The following is a 17,860-nucleotide window of genomic DNA, read 5'->3' on the forward strand; positions in this document are numbered from 1 at the left end:
CTGCCCTCCTGCAGATCAACGCTCCTGCCCAGCTTGGTGTCATCGGCAAACTTACTGGTTAATCCCCTTGCCCAGATCTTAAGATATTAAACAGGACTGGCCCCGGTGCTGAGCCCTGGGGAACACCACTTGTAACTGGCCACCAGCTGGATGTGACTCCATTCACCACCACTCTCAGGGCTCTGCCATCCAGCTTTTAACCCAGTGTAGAGTGCACCCGTCCAAGCCATGAGCAGTTTCTCCAGGAGAATGCTGTGGGAGATGGTCTCAGAGGCTTTACTAAGGTCCAGGTAGACAACATCCACAGCCTTTCCCTCATGCACTAGGCAAGTCATTTGTCACAGGAGATCAGGTTTGTCAAGCAGGACCTGCCTTTCATACACCCATGCTGGCTGGGCCTGATGCCCAGTTGTCCTGCACGTGCCTGTGATGGCACTCAGGTTGATCGCTCCATACCCTTCCCCAGCACGGTCAGGCTGACAGGCCTGCAGTTCTCCATCCTGCCCTTCTTGTAGATGGGTGTCACACTGGCTAACCTCCAGTCTTCTGGGACCTCTCCAGTTTTCCAGGACTGTTGATAAACGATGGAGAGTGGCTTGGTGAGCTCCTCTACCAGCTCCCTCAGTACCCTTGCGGGGGTCCCATCCATCCCCATAGACTTGTGTGTGCCCAAGTGGAGCAGCAGGTCAGTTACTGTTTCCTCCTGGGCTGTGGGGACCTCATTCTGCTCCTCCTTGTCCCTGTCTTCCAGCTCAGGGGGCTGAGTTCCTAGAGAGTAACTGCTCTTGCTGTTAAAGGCTGAGGTAAAGAAAGCATTAAGTACCTCAGGCTTTTCCCCATCCTTTGTGATAATGTTCCCTCCCGAATCCAATAAAGGATGCAAACTATTTTTGGCCCTCCTTTGTTTCTACTGTATTTGTAAAAATATTTGTTGTTAACTTCTATGGCAGTGGCCAGCCTGAGTTGTAGCTGGGCTTCTGCCTCTCTAATCTTTGCCCTGTGCAACCTCACAACATCCTTATAGTCCTCCCGAGTTGCCTGCTCCTTCTTCCAAAGGCAGTGAACTCCCCTTAAGTTACCTCAACATTTCACATAATAATGACAAAGAAGAGGTTTTATTCCACGCCAACTTTTAAGCCAAGATAACTACTTTAAAATCAAAGGTGTCTGCAAATACAGGGATGTTTCTCCTTTGGATCCTTCTATTTGAATGTTGTTTTTTTTTTGCAGCTGTCCCAAGCCTTGAAAACACTTCCACACAGATAAGCCAACGCTCAACTTTTACTCAGTGGAAACAGGACCCAGAGCGAGGCACCCAGTCCTGATCCAAGCATGTGCTTTCTTGCTCTCTCAAACAAGGGTCTTGTGAAGGTATTTCACAAATCTAAGTGCAGGAGAGGCTGATTCAAAATCAGTGGAAGATGCTATCCAGTCTGGGCACTGAGCCAATTATGAAAAAGCCCATTTTCAAACAAACAAAAAGCAACTGTCCTACAGAAACCTACGGGAATAAGGCACTTGGCTTTTGGAGACAAAATACCCTGTTGTGAGCCATTCTAATTCATCCACTTCTTGCACAAGGATATTTCAGCTTGGCTTCTTCCAAAATAAAGACACATTTTACAGTATGTTTTGCATGCACAGGGATTGATAACAACCTCTCATACGTATTTTCCTCTCACTACTCTTGCAGAAAAAAGGAGTGGAATGATCTTTTGAAAGTACAGAGTACAAAATCCCTCTCATACCTAGAAATTATTATATAAAACTTACAACTTGGTTATCTAAGAGAGCCCTCTGAAAACATCCTTCTGCCATTTGTCACAGGTTTTTCTTTTTCTCCCCTTTTTTTCAAGTTTAAGCTAGAAGGGCAGCAGCTGTGCTTAGTTGTAAGCAAAACCATTTTACTTAGAACCACTTCAAAAGGCAAGAAAGTTGACTGATGGTGTTTTGCAGCTCAGAAAACGTTAGCCCATTACTATATGCAACATACCGTAGCACAGTATGACCTCGTGCAAATGTCAGAAGCTTCCTGAGAACTTCACACCATTACCAAACAAAGAAAGCGTAAATCAGTGTTCTGCTAGCTCCTTTCTCCTCCCTTTCAACATTAACTAGTCTAAGCACACAGTTACCTTAGCAGAACAAAATTAATGAAATAGTCTGGCTGAAATACCAACTGAGATAATACATGAACTGGCAAAACCTCTATAAAGCTGAAGTTACAACTCAGGTGTAGGTAACAGACTGCATGCATTGTAAGACCATCTCAGATTTGCACTTGGGAATTGAATAATCATTTTTGTTATAGATACAAGTTTCTGATGTTTTGAAAATCTGGCTGCAAAATGAGGTTTTTATTTTGACCTGTTGCTCTTCTATATGCACTGTTACCGTCCTGTAAAATTTCTGGATTACCAATATGCAAGTCCTCACATAGATCTTAAAAATATGGGCTTGCTGCATGAGTTACTAGGTAAGGTTTTACAGTCTGCATTATTATAGCAAGTAAGATTAGATGATCCTAATGTTCCCCTCTGAATCTAAAAATCTATGAACATTTCTTAGAAAGAAAATGAATCTCTGAGTATGGTTACTTCAGCTGCAGAAACAGAAGGAGTAAAATATGATTTATTTATTTAAAACATGCACTAGAGTTGTCTTTAGCAAGTAGCAACCACTAACCTTGCAGAAACATGTCACCAGGCTTCATACAAAGCAGTCAGGCCTTGTACAAAGTTCAGCCCAACAATCAATGGAGAAATGCATAAGAATGTGTCTTTTGATTGAGACAGCACTTGCAGCATGAGCAGTCAGTACTTTGGGGGAATGGACTGCCCTCTTTAATAAGCAGGATCCACCACTCACAGCCCGCTTGCTGACTCGGCAAAAAACCTCAGATCCTCTGTGGATTGTGAAAAGCACCAGAAGAAAATGTCATGGGGGTGTAAATCATGGACTAACAGCCTGAGAATATTATTTTGTCTGTAGATGGAAAAAGTAAAAGCAGTCATCTCCTCCAAGAATGTGCATAACAAAAAAGAAGATGCTTCTAAGCAGGTCATTAAATGGGTATTATCCTGCTTACATGTTCCAGTTTCTCACAGAAATACTAGCGCCTCTTCCACCCACTAGCTCCCTGCTATGGAAAAACACTTCTTCAGAGTCTGGAAAATGCTGTTGGATCTCGGTAAATTACATCTCACTGCTTGTCGGTTTCTGATTGATGGTGTAACTTAGGGAACAATATCTGTATGTGGAATACTGTCTGGAGAAGCAGTCAGGGATTATTGAAAATACAGTATTTATGCAGTTTAAAAATCAGTGGCACATTACGCACAACTTTTTTCTAGAGTGATGAAAAACTACTGAAGTGCATTTGGGAACAAAGGGTATAAGGTCTTTTGTCTATTTGTAAGAACACTCAACTGGTAAGACTTCTTAAGTGAATTAGTAGTGATGGATGCAAGAAAAAGCGTTAACTGCAGTTGAGCATAAAGCCAACTGCTTCTCCAACCAATGGGCAGAAAGGAAGACATCACTGTTCAATGGTGGTCAGAGAAGAAGGAAGAAAATAAAATTGAAGAAAAGAGAAGGAAAATGAACCAAGGATCACTGATTTCTCTAAGCCATTTAAAACTACCTGAGAAGGAGGAAAAGTCTAAGATTTCATCACACCACGTGTTGTTTCTTCATCTATCTGATACTTCACAGTATTTGGAAGACTTTCAGAAAACAGCCATTCCGACAGAGCAACCGCCCCCTCAGCACAAATTGTTCTGGAGTTAGTGAATTCAAGGGCTCAGTGCTGATTTACACCAGCCACAGGTATGACTTTATACACATCTCACCATCCAAAACTTAACAGTTGAGTCCGTAAGGTCCTTTCATGGCACTACCACCCTATTTTTCACTGCAACACAAATGCAACAGACACCAGGACATTGGCCACAGAAAGTCCATGACTCAAAACAATTATGGAACCTGCACAACATATATCCTTCCATCAGATATAAAGAGAAGTTTAATTTCATTGTAAGAAGATGTACAAGAGCATCAAAGAAGCAAATGAGGATGGATGCTGTTGCCAGTGGCGTGACTGTGCAAAAATAAAACCAGAACCCCCACAAAAAATTGGCAGGTGTAACGTAAATGAAAAGAAGTACTTCCCACAGACCACACAAAATTAAACTGCCCAATTCGTTGATTGCTACAGAGAGACAAGAAGTGTGAACAGCTTATGGAAAGGTTAGCTCAATTCATGGAGTGCAGACTGCTGCTGGTAACTGAAACGATGGTTCAGAGGAAATCAGCAGCTTAAGACACCTTTGAACATTGCAGGAGCATGAGGATTTTGGACATACAAAGCAGGATCACCCTACTCTTTCTGTTCCTCTTCTTGCTCCTCTAGCATCAGTTACTGTCCTATTCCAGGGACAGGGAAGCAGCTCAATGGAGTTGGTCTGCTCCAGCAGGGCCATGTTAATGCCTGTGTGTGCGCTCTACCTGCTACTGAAGCAAGGGAACAAGGAAGCAAGAGGAACGTTTTCAAAACCACAGGGTAAATTCAGCAATGCTTTCCTGGAAATTACTGCAGATAACAGTAATCCTTAGGACAGCCAAGAAACACTGCATATGAAAATAAAACCTTATCTGCAGCAGTTTTAAATTAAGTAACACGGTGTGATGAGTTTGAAAGCAAACAAGGAAGCAAGTCTGCAAAGGGCTTCACAACATGGTTGGGATGTAGGGATAGTTCCCACATGTGGTTCAGAGAGAAGGGAACAGCAAACGCTCTGGGGGAAGCCTGTGGAAAAAATCATGGACAGCATTTCTGAGGAGAAGAAAGTTAATTCTGTGGCTGGGCAAAGATAATTCTTTTTTCCTGGGATGGAGCCAGAGGGTGGAGCACCAAAGATGGAACCTCAAGTGACTTTTTCTACAACTTAAGAGACATACATAGGAGCAGAAAGGCATGAACAACTGTGCTCCTGAACTACAAGACTGCTTGAAGTACAAGCTTGCACTACTGTCCAGTAACAGCTCTATGTCGCCACTCCACTATAAGCCTTCCAGAAAACAGCTACCATCTTGAAAACACCTATTTTCTGACACCTAGCTTCCTTCCCAGCAGCAACCCACACCTCCTGGGTGTCTGCCCCACAGCAAGGTGGTCCCAGACAACTTCGTGGGTGTACTTACCTCTCACTTTTGAATCCAAGTAGGAGGGGACATCCTCAGAAGTCAGGATTTGGGTAACGCATGTGGGAGTGCCAACCCCCTGTCCCAGGTAGGAAGCAGGTGGGTAGTAGGAGCACATGCGATACTGGGAGCTGATGGCTTGGTGGTTCTCCATGCCTTTTACCTGTCAGAGAGAGAAGCACAACAGCAGTCTGTGAAAGCTGAACCCCAGCACCCCATGGGCACCCCACTGCCACATGGTGTGCACATGAAGGAGCCCTCAGGGGATGGATGAGAAGTCAAATCCTGACACGCTGGTCTTGGGTTTTTGCTTTGATGGGCTCACGGTGTGTCCACACTGCTCAGCTACAGGTGAGCTGGCATGATACGGGATGTGACCTAGCGGTTACAGCAGCAGGAGCAGCACCAGCATACCTAGGGGCTGGTTTATCTCACCTCAGGTGAAGCTGCATCTGGCACACAAACATGCACTCTTTACCGCAAGGAGCTTCCTGGGAAGTCCTCTGTTTATGGCACAGACAACACCGCGGGAAGCTTTCCAGACCCCTTCAACTGCACACACCTGGCCAGTGTCAGAGGTGAAGTGTCCATCCAGTCCCTACACCTCCCCAGAGACTAACCCACCTCAGACTGGTAGTAACTGCTCTGCCAGGGACCTGCAGGGTGGCTAAGGAGGACAGTCCTACCAATTGACTCACTCGGGACACACTCTGCAGAATCTGAGCAGTCACAACACACACTAACACACTGCTTTTCTTACAACACAGTCAGATGGAAAAATATTTTCTTGGTTTACCCAGAAAAACCAAGTTGTGGACAGACCACACAAGAAGCCTGTAGTGGAGCCACAGCTGGACACCAGCCAGCAGGTCCACTGTGTCAGCAGAGTCCACCAGACAACCTCCTCCCCATCCCACAGTCTGCAGCAAAGCTGGCAGCACTGAGAAGTCAAAGTCTGTCCTACTCCAGTGCCCTGAAATCATCCAAACTGCTCTCCTGAGGGAGGTGGTAATGCGTTTTTAAATTTTTGTTTTATGAAAGAACTACCATCTACTATCATTTGTTCCCAAAACCCTATAATGTAATGTGGCTACAGTGCTCCAAAAAATGCAGCCAAACACTTCACAAGATTTAAGATTATCAACAGGAAAGGTAACATGACCTGGTCTCCCTAAGTCTGCCAGGAGCTGAATGATTCTAAGATGGAAAGCTTCTGGACAGAGAAAAAATACCACAGTTCTGTACCAGGTATAAAGGTAGAAGTGCCAACAGTAACGCACATCTAGCTATGCCATTAGACGTTTACTTTGCAACCAGAAGTGTCTGACAGCCTTTTCAGCCGTATCTCACCATGGTTAGAGGAGCTCTGCCCACTCCACTGTGGCTCCCTTGGATCCCAGCCAGCCACACGTGGAACCCTGCTGCCTCAGATGGCCACCCTGTGCCAGCAGACCCCCAGGGTCTGGTCCTTGCAGAAGGAGTCACTGGCACCTCCCAGCAAAGCAACCAGAATGCAGTCACCCCTTGTTTTCTAGGAGTCCCCTTAATAATTCAATATTCATTTTAGTATGCCTGGCTGGAAATAATGTGGCCTGAGTCACATAAAATCCTGCTGGTGCTCTCTGAGACAGAGGTCAACATCCCGCTTTCCAGGTGGAGCCAGGCTTACAGCAAGATTAAGTGCTGAGAGAGAGCAGTGGCTGTTTACAGGAAGCAAAGTGCACCTCTGCCCGTCTTCTGACAGCAGCACAGTGGCACGTATTTGCACATATACTGAAGGACTGGCAGAACATGCTTTTAGTCTGTGAAAGTAAGAGTTTTTCTATTATAAATTAAAGCAATAATTAAGATGTTGATTTTTCTACCATCTGCACCCTATGCTTGCAGAAACAGCTCTATATGCACCGATGTTAACCATGACAAATAATAACTTGCTCTTAAAAAAACATTAATGTGTCAACCCAAAGAAGCTTGAGCTCAAAAAACGCACTGACATCCTCTCTACTATTCTGAAAAATGGCAGTCTCCTCTTGGAAACAGACATCTGTACTTTGCACAGACTCCTTCAACAAAACCCAGGCTGCCTCTGCCCTGAAATTATGGATCAGCAATGCAAACTGCCCAAAAGCTCAGTCCAAAGGCCATTTTGAATCTACATATCCACAAAGCTCAACAGCTCTAGAAGTACTAGGGAAAAATGTTAACAAACTCCTCTGCCTGCCGTTCTGCGCACAGACTTCCCTCCCTTGATGGCGCAGGGCTGTGGGCAGCATCCATGGTCCTCACATCTCCACCTCTCCCCTGTGCAAACGCACATGTGCACGTGTACAACTGAGAAAAGGTCGCCTGCAGCAGACAGCTGTAAAATTGAAGGGAACACTCGCTGGCACTGAAAGAGTCACATGCGTGTTTCCTCTCCCTTTAGAGTGGACGCAGTGACCTGTTTCTTTTCGAACCTCTTTTTAGGGTTTTTCTCCATTTCTTAAAAAACCAACTCATCTAAAACCTCTGGATGCAATGAATTATTACTACTATTATTATTAGTATGTGGTAGCTGGCTAGCAAGAGACATGTTTTATAATCTTATTACCCACACCAAGTCTATGAACCACAGTTCGACCGACAGCCAGCTGCTTGGCTCTGCAAAGAATATGCTGTGTATTAACTGCTGAAGGAAATCTAAAAGCTTTGGTTTTGTTTTATTAAACTGTTTAGAATACACACTGCAGTAAATCTGAACCATAAGGTTTCCTTTTTATAGTGCTTAGCAATTCTATTTTACAGTAACAATAAAAAAACAACCAGTCGTAAAAACTCCTGACCTTAGCGCTGCATTAAAAAGGGGTCTCAGGAGATCATTACCCCATGAGAAGGGGCATTTGCTCTGTATTAACTCCTGTAGCTCTGAAGAGTCCTTGCACATTTTTGGGTGCCAGAAAGGGAGGTAAAAACAGCCCTGGGGAGGTCCTGGAATATTCAGATTATTTCCAAGCCAGGGCAGTCTGGCCTTCCAAACACTGCAGCCATGTTTTCTCCAGGTGCCAGGTTTGGGAACCTTCCCTGGGTCCTGTCTTGGGGGAATCCTGGGGTCATGCAGGGATCACAGGAGGAGATGCCTGGCCCTCTGGTGCCTCCCCTTGCCTCCCTCACCTCTTCCAGTCCTACAGCTAGGCCAAGACAGGCAAGGACTGGGACGGTCCCACAAGCCACACTGACTGGCATCAGCACAGGCTATGCTCCATAAGAACAAGGATTGGTCTGTCACTGAGCACACAACAGTCAGTGCAGACCTACAGCAGTGCGCAACAGTGACAGAATACGTAGCAATAGCCAGGGAAGCATGAAGAAAATGCTCTTGCATCAGTTCACTCTGTTCCTGCAAAAAAAGCTTCCTCAACAGCTTGCGGAAGAGCAACGTAAAGCCCAGCTCCTCCTTCCATGCTCCTGGAAACATCTGCATAACCTCTACAAATCTTCATGCAGGAAGAGCTGATGAGAAAAGGTGGCCAGACCAGAGGCAGAAAAGAGGCAAGGCAGGCACAAGTGGTGGCTCACTTCTTCCAGCCTCAGAGATGAGAAAATGGTCCTGCCCTTCCCACATGATTTATTCAGACAAAACATCACCCAGTTAATTCTTTTATTTGCAGAAGCTGCAAGACACAGTCTCACAAGTCAGTTTCTGGCACGAGATGAGAAAGCATCTGCCAGGCACTGGAGTGTCGACACATCAGGAATCTCCATTCTGTCATGTGCAGGCTGTGTGACCACGGGCAAGTTATTTAACACTTCCCTGCCTCAGTTTCCCCAGCTGTAAATCAGGGTTGCCACTACTCTCCCATCTTGCAATGCTACTGCCCATGAGCTGACCTCTCACAACTACTGCTGCACTCACACTGCCCAGAGTGGCTTTGTTTCATTCCTAAAACCAGCTAAGCATATTTTCCAGCATGAGGCAAAACAAGTCTATGATAACCTGCCTTGACTTACTTTGATTCTAGCATAGAAAATACAAGAGACATCTATATCTGTCCCTCCTTGATAGACAAACTTAATTAACCTTTGCTATTCTGTTCCAACCTATTCTTTTAGACAAAGGCAGTGACCCATAAACAATATGTTACCATCAGAATCTCAACTGCGGTGACACCTAGAGATATAGCCCTATCAGCAGTATCGGAAAACAAACCGCTTAGATTAGCTCCTCCAAGAAATATGGATTGCATTCATGTCACACATGAGCTGTCAGAAACATTAGGATACTTTTAGCATAAATCTGTGGTGTGAAGGGTATGTTATGAATACAGTATATAATACACTGCTTACACATAAAATCGCGATTGTGTCAGTTGACTTGCACAATGTGTATATATTTACACACACACATTTTACACCTATTTCTGGAGAGTTAGACCGCACATTTCTGCAAGAAGGCCAGGCTTACTGGAGTAAAAACTGTGCCAGAAAATAGAAGCACGTTGTGGAAGCTGAGAAGACTTACCTTTTTTACTAGCAAGCAGCTATTCTTAAAGAGTTCAAACTGCTAGCGGCCCTATCACAGCTACACTTTTCTAGATTTAGTAAAAGACAGTCTTCTATGTTTGCTGCTTTTTAAGAAATCCTTAAAAAAACAGTTTCCTACCTCAGCAATATTAAGTATTTCCACTTCGAAACAGTAAATGTAATTCCCATGTTGGCAAATGAGTTAAAATCTCTCAGTCTGACTTTCACCAATTCTTACTTCTGGTTTTTGCTCTAAACTGGTTTAAGAGAAGAACAAGAAAGTTGAGCTTTTGGAAGTGTGAATACTGGTTTGCCAAGCTGCATTAAAAAAAGAAAGAAAAAAAAGCCACCTCAGAGCATAAAATAGATGTCATGAAATTCTGAAATTTGTCCAAAACCTCCTGGCCAGCTTAAACCTTTCTGCAAAGCAGGATCTGTGGAGTTACCAGAGCAACAAAGAAAATGCAGCTGTTTGTCCCCAGGTGTGGGGCTAAACTTGGCATCTTGTGGATTTTTATTAGTTCAGCTGTAGAAAACAGAAGAGTTTTAACACTTTTTGGGGAGGATGCTGACTCACAAGGAGTCCCTATTATGTTCATGGTCTGCGTCACATGCCAGTGGTTTCACTGCCAGCTTGGAGAATTAAACCTGATTAGAGTCTGACATGTCCATCCAGGTTTTACTTTTGATGTGGTAGAAAAGACTGTTGTCACCACATCATTTTCCAGTTGCTGTCCCTAAGTGCGTTGCAGTGAGACGAGTTTCAGAAGGACCAACTTCCACTATATAACACCATGCTCTGACTTGGAGCACTAATGTTGGTGAACTCATTTAACTGTTCACTGGATTGAATGCACATAAATTCCTGTCATAACGAACAATTACAAGAGCTTCAAGGGAGGCTCCACATGCTCACACAGAACTGGAGTGAAAGGAGATGCACAGCAACCACCACATCTGCTACATTTCCTTTCTGACCTAAGCTTGCCTTTTCTTTAGGTACACCACCAGATATATCTGATTATCTGCCTTGCAGGTGACAAAAGCAGCAGAATACAAATGACTGAAGGTCTCGACCAAAACTATCCTCTTCATTATGCTTATCAAATCATGATGGATACAGCTTCTGGGATAACTGTATACAAATGAACAAAACCTACACAGAAATATCTAAAAAATTTGCACCTCTATGAATCCACTCATGAATCCACACCAGCCTCTGCCAAGAACAAAGACTAATGAAATCTGACATTAATCTACATTAAAGATTCAGTGATTCCGTTTATTTGCCAAGGCTCAATGATGCATTAATCCTCATCCCATCCCACACACACTCACACATTCCCTCCCTGGCTTTTCTCCCTTGCTCCCTAAATCCTGAAACAGCAGACAGCTGGGCTGCTCAACACCTTGTCTGCATCCAGAAGTTACCTTAAGTATGCAATTCTCCTTGTGTAGTTACAGTTATTCCAAGACAAGCTTAAGACTCTACCAACAGAGCCTGGAAAAAGACAGGGGTCTTGTCTACGCTGCTTAGACTAGGGTACCTTACAGTGAGCACACAAAGACACCCTCCCGCGAGCTCACAATCTTAGCAAGCTGCCTTGATTCAGTTACAGCAGGCATCATACAGCTAAGATTTTGGTAAAGAAGCAAAAATAAAAAACTTTGATCAAAAATGTTACAGCACTACCAGTCACACGCAGACTCACATACTGGAAGACTGGTTAAGAAAGCTGCGCGTGTGAAAAATAAACCCATGCAGTACAGGCAGTTCAGCAAAAATTCCTTTGTAGATACAGCTACATGGTTCCTCTGGGAAGAATCAGCCTGGACAGGTGGCCTGGTTTCAGCTGGAATAGAGTTAATTTTCTTCTCAGCAGCTGGTACAGTACTGTGTTTTGGCTATGATGTGAGAACAATGTTGACAGCACACTGATGTTTTTTAGTTGTTGCTGGATGATGTTTATACTAAATCAAGGACTTTTCAGTTTCTCAGGCCCTGCCAGCAAGAAAGCTGGAGGGGCGCAAGAAACTGTGAGGGGGCACAGCCAGGGCAGGTGACCCAAAGGGACATTCCATACCACGCTATGTCATGCTCAGCAGCATATAAACAGAGTGAGTTGGCCAGGGCCTGCCGATCACTGGGTCACTGCTCAGGGACCAGCTGGGCATCGGTCAGCGGGTGGCGAGCAACTGCACTGTGCAACACTTGTTTTCTTTCCTCCATTTCCTCTGGATGTTGTTTCTCTTCCATTCTCCCTCCTCTTCATTATAATTGTTGTTGTTATTATTACTTTTTCTGTTCAAATTTTGTTTCATGTCAGTTATTAAATTGCTCTTTATCTCAGCCCCCCGAGGTTTACATTCTTTCCTGATTCTCCTCCTCATCCTTCTGAAGGGTGTGGGGAGTGAGTGAGTGGCTACATGGTACTTAGTTACTGGCTGGGGTTAAACCACGACAATAGGTTTGCCAACAAAACCCCCTGAAGGTGTAAGCAAGGTTTGATTCCTCTTTGTGGATCATGCTTGGAAAACTCTCCTGTAACTCCTCACTGTGCTTGACAAAGAAATGCATTCATCCTTCTCCATTTAACACTGTATTTCTGGATCTTCCTTTACTGGTAACCTTCCACGCACAGAATTGACGTTTAAGCGAGTGCAGTAGCTGAAAGCTTGTTCCCCTTACAACAAACCATCTTCAGTGCCACACAGTGTTTTACAACCTCGGCATCACTGCACCCACTGCCATCAAACATTATCTAGCCTAGCTCTCAGTAAAACTTTTTATGATTATTTGTGCAATGTTATGCTGTCATAACAGTATGCAAACCCCATGATTCGTAACTCTTCCAGCAATAACAATCCTTCTTGCAGATCAGCCTCTGAGAAACATTTTGTAAGTCACATGACACTGACCTTGAACCACACTCTGCCCTGCTGAACAGGAGAGGTGGCTCCTGGTTTTAGGCCATATAGCAACTGGGGAGATGTCACTTCTGCAGGCAGAAAGCACTGCTTCTAGTCTCTCTGCACAGACATCTCACCAGAACAGCACTGAGAGATCCCAAAAGGTTCGGCCAGGAGAAATTAAAATCTTAGGTGAGGTAAATCACTAAATTCATGCCACACAACCTACAAGGTGGGAATGAACACCCAGTGCTTGGAGCCAGCTGGTGGAAGGAAAATGGTCCTTTTTGACAACCACCTCTTTTTTTCCTTAATTACCTCTCTGGTATCCCAAACAAATTTGAGTGGCCCTTAAGTAAAAGTTAGTTACAGATTCTGCAAGGCCCCAAGAGAAAAACGTGTGGAGAACGTACTATTGCTTTTATTTCTTTAAGGGGTGTCAAAGGTCCCACAGGAAACAGGTAGTCTCACAGTGTGACAATGGACCCTCCAGGCCAAGACTTCTTACACATACGGTCTAGTTTCAAATGACAGTACATGAAAACAGAACCAGGAGAACACCATCTTCATTCCAAGGTTTAACATACTTTAAGAAACCCTCATCTATCTCTTCCTCAAACACTATGTGCTAGAATAGTCAGTATCTGTAATTTCCTTTCATTTTTCCCAAGCAAGTAAAATCACAGAAGTCTCTACAGGCTGGGAGAGTGGTGAAGTGCAGGACTAGCAGCCTTCAAGATTTTCACAAGACAAATGTTGCTGCCCCTCATTTGTGTTGTGATGGTGTCTCCAAGCATCAGCTCTACAGTAGCTCTCTTACAGGCTAGGTATTGCAAAACTGCTCTGCTATGACGTGCCAAGTTAACTCAATCAACCAAAATGAAAAAGCTAAAAAACCACTGGCACCTCACCTCATTACCACACACAAAATCCTATCACCAGCTTGCCTTTACTAATTCTCCTCCAGTCTGGTGATGAAACTCAGTGGCTAGAGAGGATGCTATCAACTAACCTAACTGAAAAGGTGTACCTCCACAGATTTGAAGGTGATTGCAGTGAAGCTTACCAACACACTAAAAGAAGATAGCTCTTGTGGTGTGGGCTCACACAGCAGCAGGGAGGGAGACAGCTCTTTTCCCCACACAGCTGTACTCATAGCAAAAAAGGGACATGGAATAGTACTAAATGCATACTGCTGTAAAGTCATGAGCTTCAAATTCATGGACCTGCCAGCTGTTGCCCCAGGAGGCATCTGCATTTTCAGAAGGACATTTCCACAAAAAAAAGTGTCAATGATAGGAAAGACTCACTGAAGGTGACGTGGACTGCTACACTAATTGTAATCACCCTGGTCTTAGTTCCAGCTCCTTGGTAATGGAAGTTAAAATACCCTTTCAGAGTTGGTCCCTGTGCCAGAATTGCTAGAGGAATTCTCTGTCGACAAAGGGGATGACCCATCTGTTCCCTTCAGAAAGGAGGTTTTGGTGGATATTTAATCTTTCATTGTTGAGTGGTTTCACAACACAGCCTTTGCGGAAGGCAGCCTACTCTCTCTTGAGGCTCTATAGAAGAGGTCTGCCCTCTCTTGCCCTTAGACAAGGGCCATGGGTGTACACAGCCATGGAGAGTGTAGCTTGCCAGGTTCAATCTCAGATGGAAAAGTGCCACTGCAGCCCCACTGAACAGCCTCAGGCTCACTGAAATGGCTCCACTTACTTTGCCAAGAATCCCTTGCCTTGGCAGATTTCTCCATTTTCCAGTCTCTGACTGGTGCTGAGCTGGAGGCTGCAACTACCAAGTCCTACAGTGAGATGGCTCAGCTGGCTTTACACCTTAAGAAATAACGCAGAGCTCTGGTGCAAACCTCTCAGGCACAGCCTGTGACCTGAGCTACCCAAGTGGAAATGGCGAGCCCTGGAGCTGACACTGCCAGAGCACACCATTAGCAGCAATACCCCGTATCACACTCAACTGGCTGCCACCAACCCACCATGCAGCAGCACGGTCTATTGGTTACTTCAGCACCTCGCATGTGGAAGACAGAAAATATTCCTAAAGGGCAAAGCCTCTCAGAAATGACACCCGAAGCTGCCAGGATGCTACGCTGGGTAATTCAGCTGGGACTCTTTTTTTCGGAAAACAGTCTGTAATCTCCTGTGACATAACTCAGAAGGTAAGATCGAGTGGGTGCCTTCTATCCAGCGGCTGCAGCAACCTACCTACACCTGTATGATTGCTTTCCTTGTGCTGCATCATAATGACACATTTCGGCTAGCTTTCCTAATGGGGGTCCTAATACCACCCCAGAATCTGGCTCCGGTTTGGCACTGCCATGAAAACAGCAAACAGGAGGTGAGAATCAGACCCAAGGAACAGCTTAATGTGCACCTCACTCTTCCACATAACATCTCTGTAACATCATCATACCTGCCACTGTTTTCCTGACTGGCTTGGCATGTATGCTGCTGGGAGGCTTCGAAGGCTGTTTTTCATGGCCGGACCTAGAATCATACCCTCCGCCTCACTTGAGGAAGGCTCACCGGCCACTGCCATTTGGTACTGGGAGTAGTTGTACAGGTTGTTATAGTAAGGATACAGGGACGGCTGGTAAAAACCGCTGTAGTAGGGGGACTCCACAACCAAATCAGATGTGCTCTCCAAGTGCCCTCTGCTGGGGATGGAAGGGATGTCCTGAATGACCATCCGTCCCTCTGAAAAAGAAAAAAAACCAAACCATTATGAAATAGAAGGCTCCATGAAAACCATTACCTTTCACCTTCTGATGATCTACTACTTCTCCTGAGGGCTGCACAGACAGTGGTAAACAGTAAGAGGTGGTAACTGAAAGGGAAACAGCTGGATGTTTGGTAGAAACCCAACTGAACTAATGTCCACTCAAAGTCTAAGACCACCACCTACACATGCCACAGACCACAAAGCAGGAGACAAAACCAACTGCAGGTTAAAATCATGCTCTGAGCCCTCAAGCAGCATCAGTTGATCTGGTAAGAATTCACACCAGGTAAGGATGCAGCACTCTTATTTTAAAATTGTAACAGCATGCCAAGTCTCTTAATTCCCTGCAAGCAGAAAGGCCCTAGCTACTGGATGACCCCTTTCCAGCCAATGTCCTGCCGGTGAGAGGACACAGCCACACGAGAAGCTGCAGGAGTGAAAGCACTGTGCTGTCAGCCAAGCTGTCTCAGAAACCCACATGCCACCTCCACGCAGTGAGGCCTTCAATCCTGGCACAGCCTCCATACCCAAACTGAGCTCCTGCTTACCTTCAAAATCACAAAGCAGAACAAGTTCCCCCACCAGTGGCAGAAGAGCAGGAGGAGGGGGTTGCTCCTGACTTGCTGCCTGCGCTCAGGAGTGCCTTCAGACCAGAGCCCAGCTGGCTGCAAGCCCTGCAGGCTGTCCCCACCAAGATCTGCCTCCCCTGTGGTTCCCTAAGGTGGGTTGGGCTTCTCTGAGGATGTTTTAAGTCCTGTTTTCCTCACCCCTGTATCAACCAGTGCCCTGTGATATTTGCAAGGATGTAAAAGGAAGGTGCTTGTTGGTACCATTTCAGAGCTGAGCTCTCTGACACACTGCACTGGCTACCTGGCCGAGCCAGACACAGCAAAACACTACCACAGCCTTAGGAGGTCTAAACACACAGTGAAAATATGTTTACATACTAAACAACAGAGGAACTGTACATCCCGGCACCCCTGCAGCTCTGGTTCTACCTCACATCCCTGTAACCCTGCCTTGCACAAACCCCTACAAAGTGTTTGGGGCATAGTTTTCCCTTCTGCAAGGAGCTCCTGCTCTTCCCATGTCTTCCCAGTCTACCTACCATGGAGGAGAGAAGGTTGTGTCTTAAAGCATACTGATGAGTTGTTGAGGGCTATCAGGTATGGAGACGAAGCAGAATGCACAACAGGCACATATGAAATAACAGCCCTAAGAGAGATGTCAGGCAGGCATTGCCTAGTTTTGTATGTTTCTCTTGGTATATCTGTACCCTGGTTACATATCTGCAATATTAATATGGTGGCATTTACCAGCCTCTCAGAGTCATGGTAACAACTTCCACTGTACTGTGCATTAGCTGCACTCCAGATCCAATGATCAGTTTCACCCATTACTGCCATTTACAATTCAACTTGTTTTCACTTCTTCAGCTGTAATGAAAGCTCTCTGCCATCGTGGATTGTCTCCTTCCAGATCACTTTACTGTACAATGCCCCCTTTCACCATTTTGTTGAGATCAGTGAACTACACGCATTTAATAGCAGAGTGTTTTATACCTCCTGCATCTGATTTTTCTGCCCCTCAGCCCTATGCAAGCTAGAACAACATCAGCTGGCCTTTTTTGTTGGCAGTACCTCAAATTTGCACACAGAAGAGGCTGCAATGCCATAAAAGACCCTACACAGGTTTTGCACTTTCATATTTCTATGAAATTATATTATTGCTATTATTTTGCTTCTGGGCAGGCCTCTCTTCAAGTCCTTTTGTCTGTGTCTTATAAAAACAGAACTTAAGACTACTGGCGCTGAAAGACAACAACTCTGATAAATCACAGCACAAGTCTGACTCTCCTCCTCAGATTCAGCTCCCAAATCAAGCTGTGGTCCAATTGTTCTGCTTTTCATGCTGTAAAATAGAAGCTGAAAGCAAAATCCTCCAATGTGCTTCCTGCTGGGATACAGATTTGACATGAGACAGAGCAATGCAAGGCAGCCGGCTACAGAACTTCTGGCAGGGCTATGCTACGCTGCACAGATACGCAACTTCTTCCAAGACCTTTGCAGTGTCCTTCCACCACTTGCAGTGCTTCGTAAGAAGGGATAACACTTTCTGCTAAGAATATTAGGCCAGGAAGATTGGGCCTCTTTACACCTACACATGAAAGGTGAGCCACCCTGAAGCATCAGCAACTAAAAGGAAGTGAGGGGAAGAGTAGCAAGTTTTGCTGCAAGTTTGGAAAGGTCTCATGCATGCTGCTTCTTCACACGGCAGAAGACAGGCTAGGCTAGAACAGAGACTTGCTCATAGCTATCCACAAAATCATATAAGCATCTTTGATGTCTCTGTGATGTTCCAGGGGCAGGTAGTACTGCAGCTCCTTCCTAAAGCAAGAGCAGCTGTAGCAGTCCCCTGCTGCATTAAGCAGGGGAAGAAAATATGCTTTTTGTCCCTTCTTTTCTCTTTCTTCCTGTATTTTGTTGGGGATACCATCATTTGCCCCCAGAGG

The 17,860-nt window shown here is 45.1% G+C and overlaps 1 protein-coding gene across 1 annotated transcript in view; it reads right to left on the reverse strand.

The window, feature by feature from the left end:
- The window catches only part of DMRT1 (doublesex and mab-3 related transcription factor 1), a 62,883-nt gene that overhangs the window by 23,711 nt on the left and 21,312 nt on the right, over window positions 1–17,860 (reverse strand). The window contains exons 3-4 of the mRNA XM_056324763.1: window positions 15,040–15,323; window positions 5,203–5,365 (exon numbers count right to left, since the gene is read on the reverse strand). Of these exons, the coding sequence (XP_056180738.1) occupies window positions 5,203–5,365; window positions 15,040–15,323 (447 nt within the window). The remainder of the gene's footprint in view (window positions 1–5,202; window positions 5,366–15,039; window positions 15,324–17,860) is intronic.

The sequence above is a fragment of the Falco biarmicus genome, chromosome Z (assembly GCF_023638135.1).
Source record: "Falco biarmicus isolate bFalBia1 chromosome Z, bFalBia1.pri, whole genome shotgun sequence".
Classification (NCBI taxonomy): Eukaryota; Metazoa; Chordata; class Aves; order Falconiformes; family Falconidae; genus Falco; species Falco biarmicus.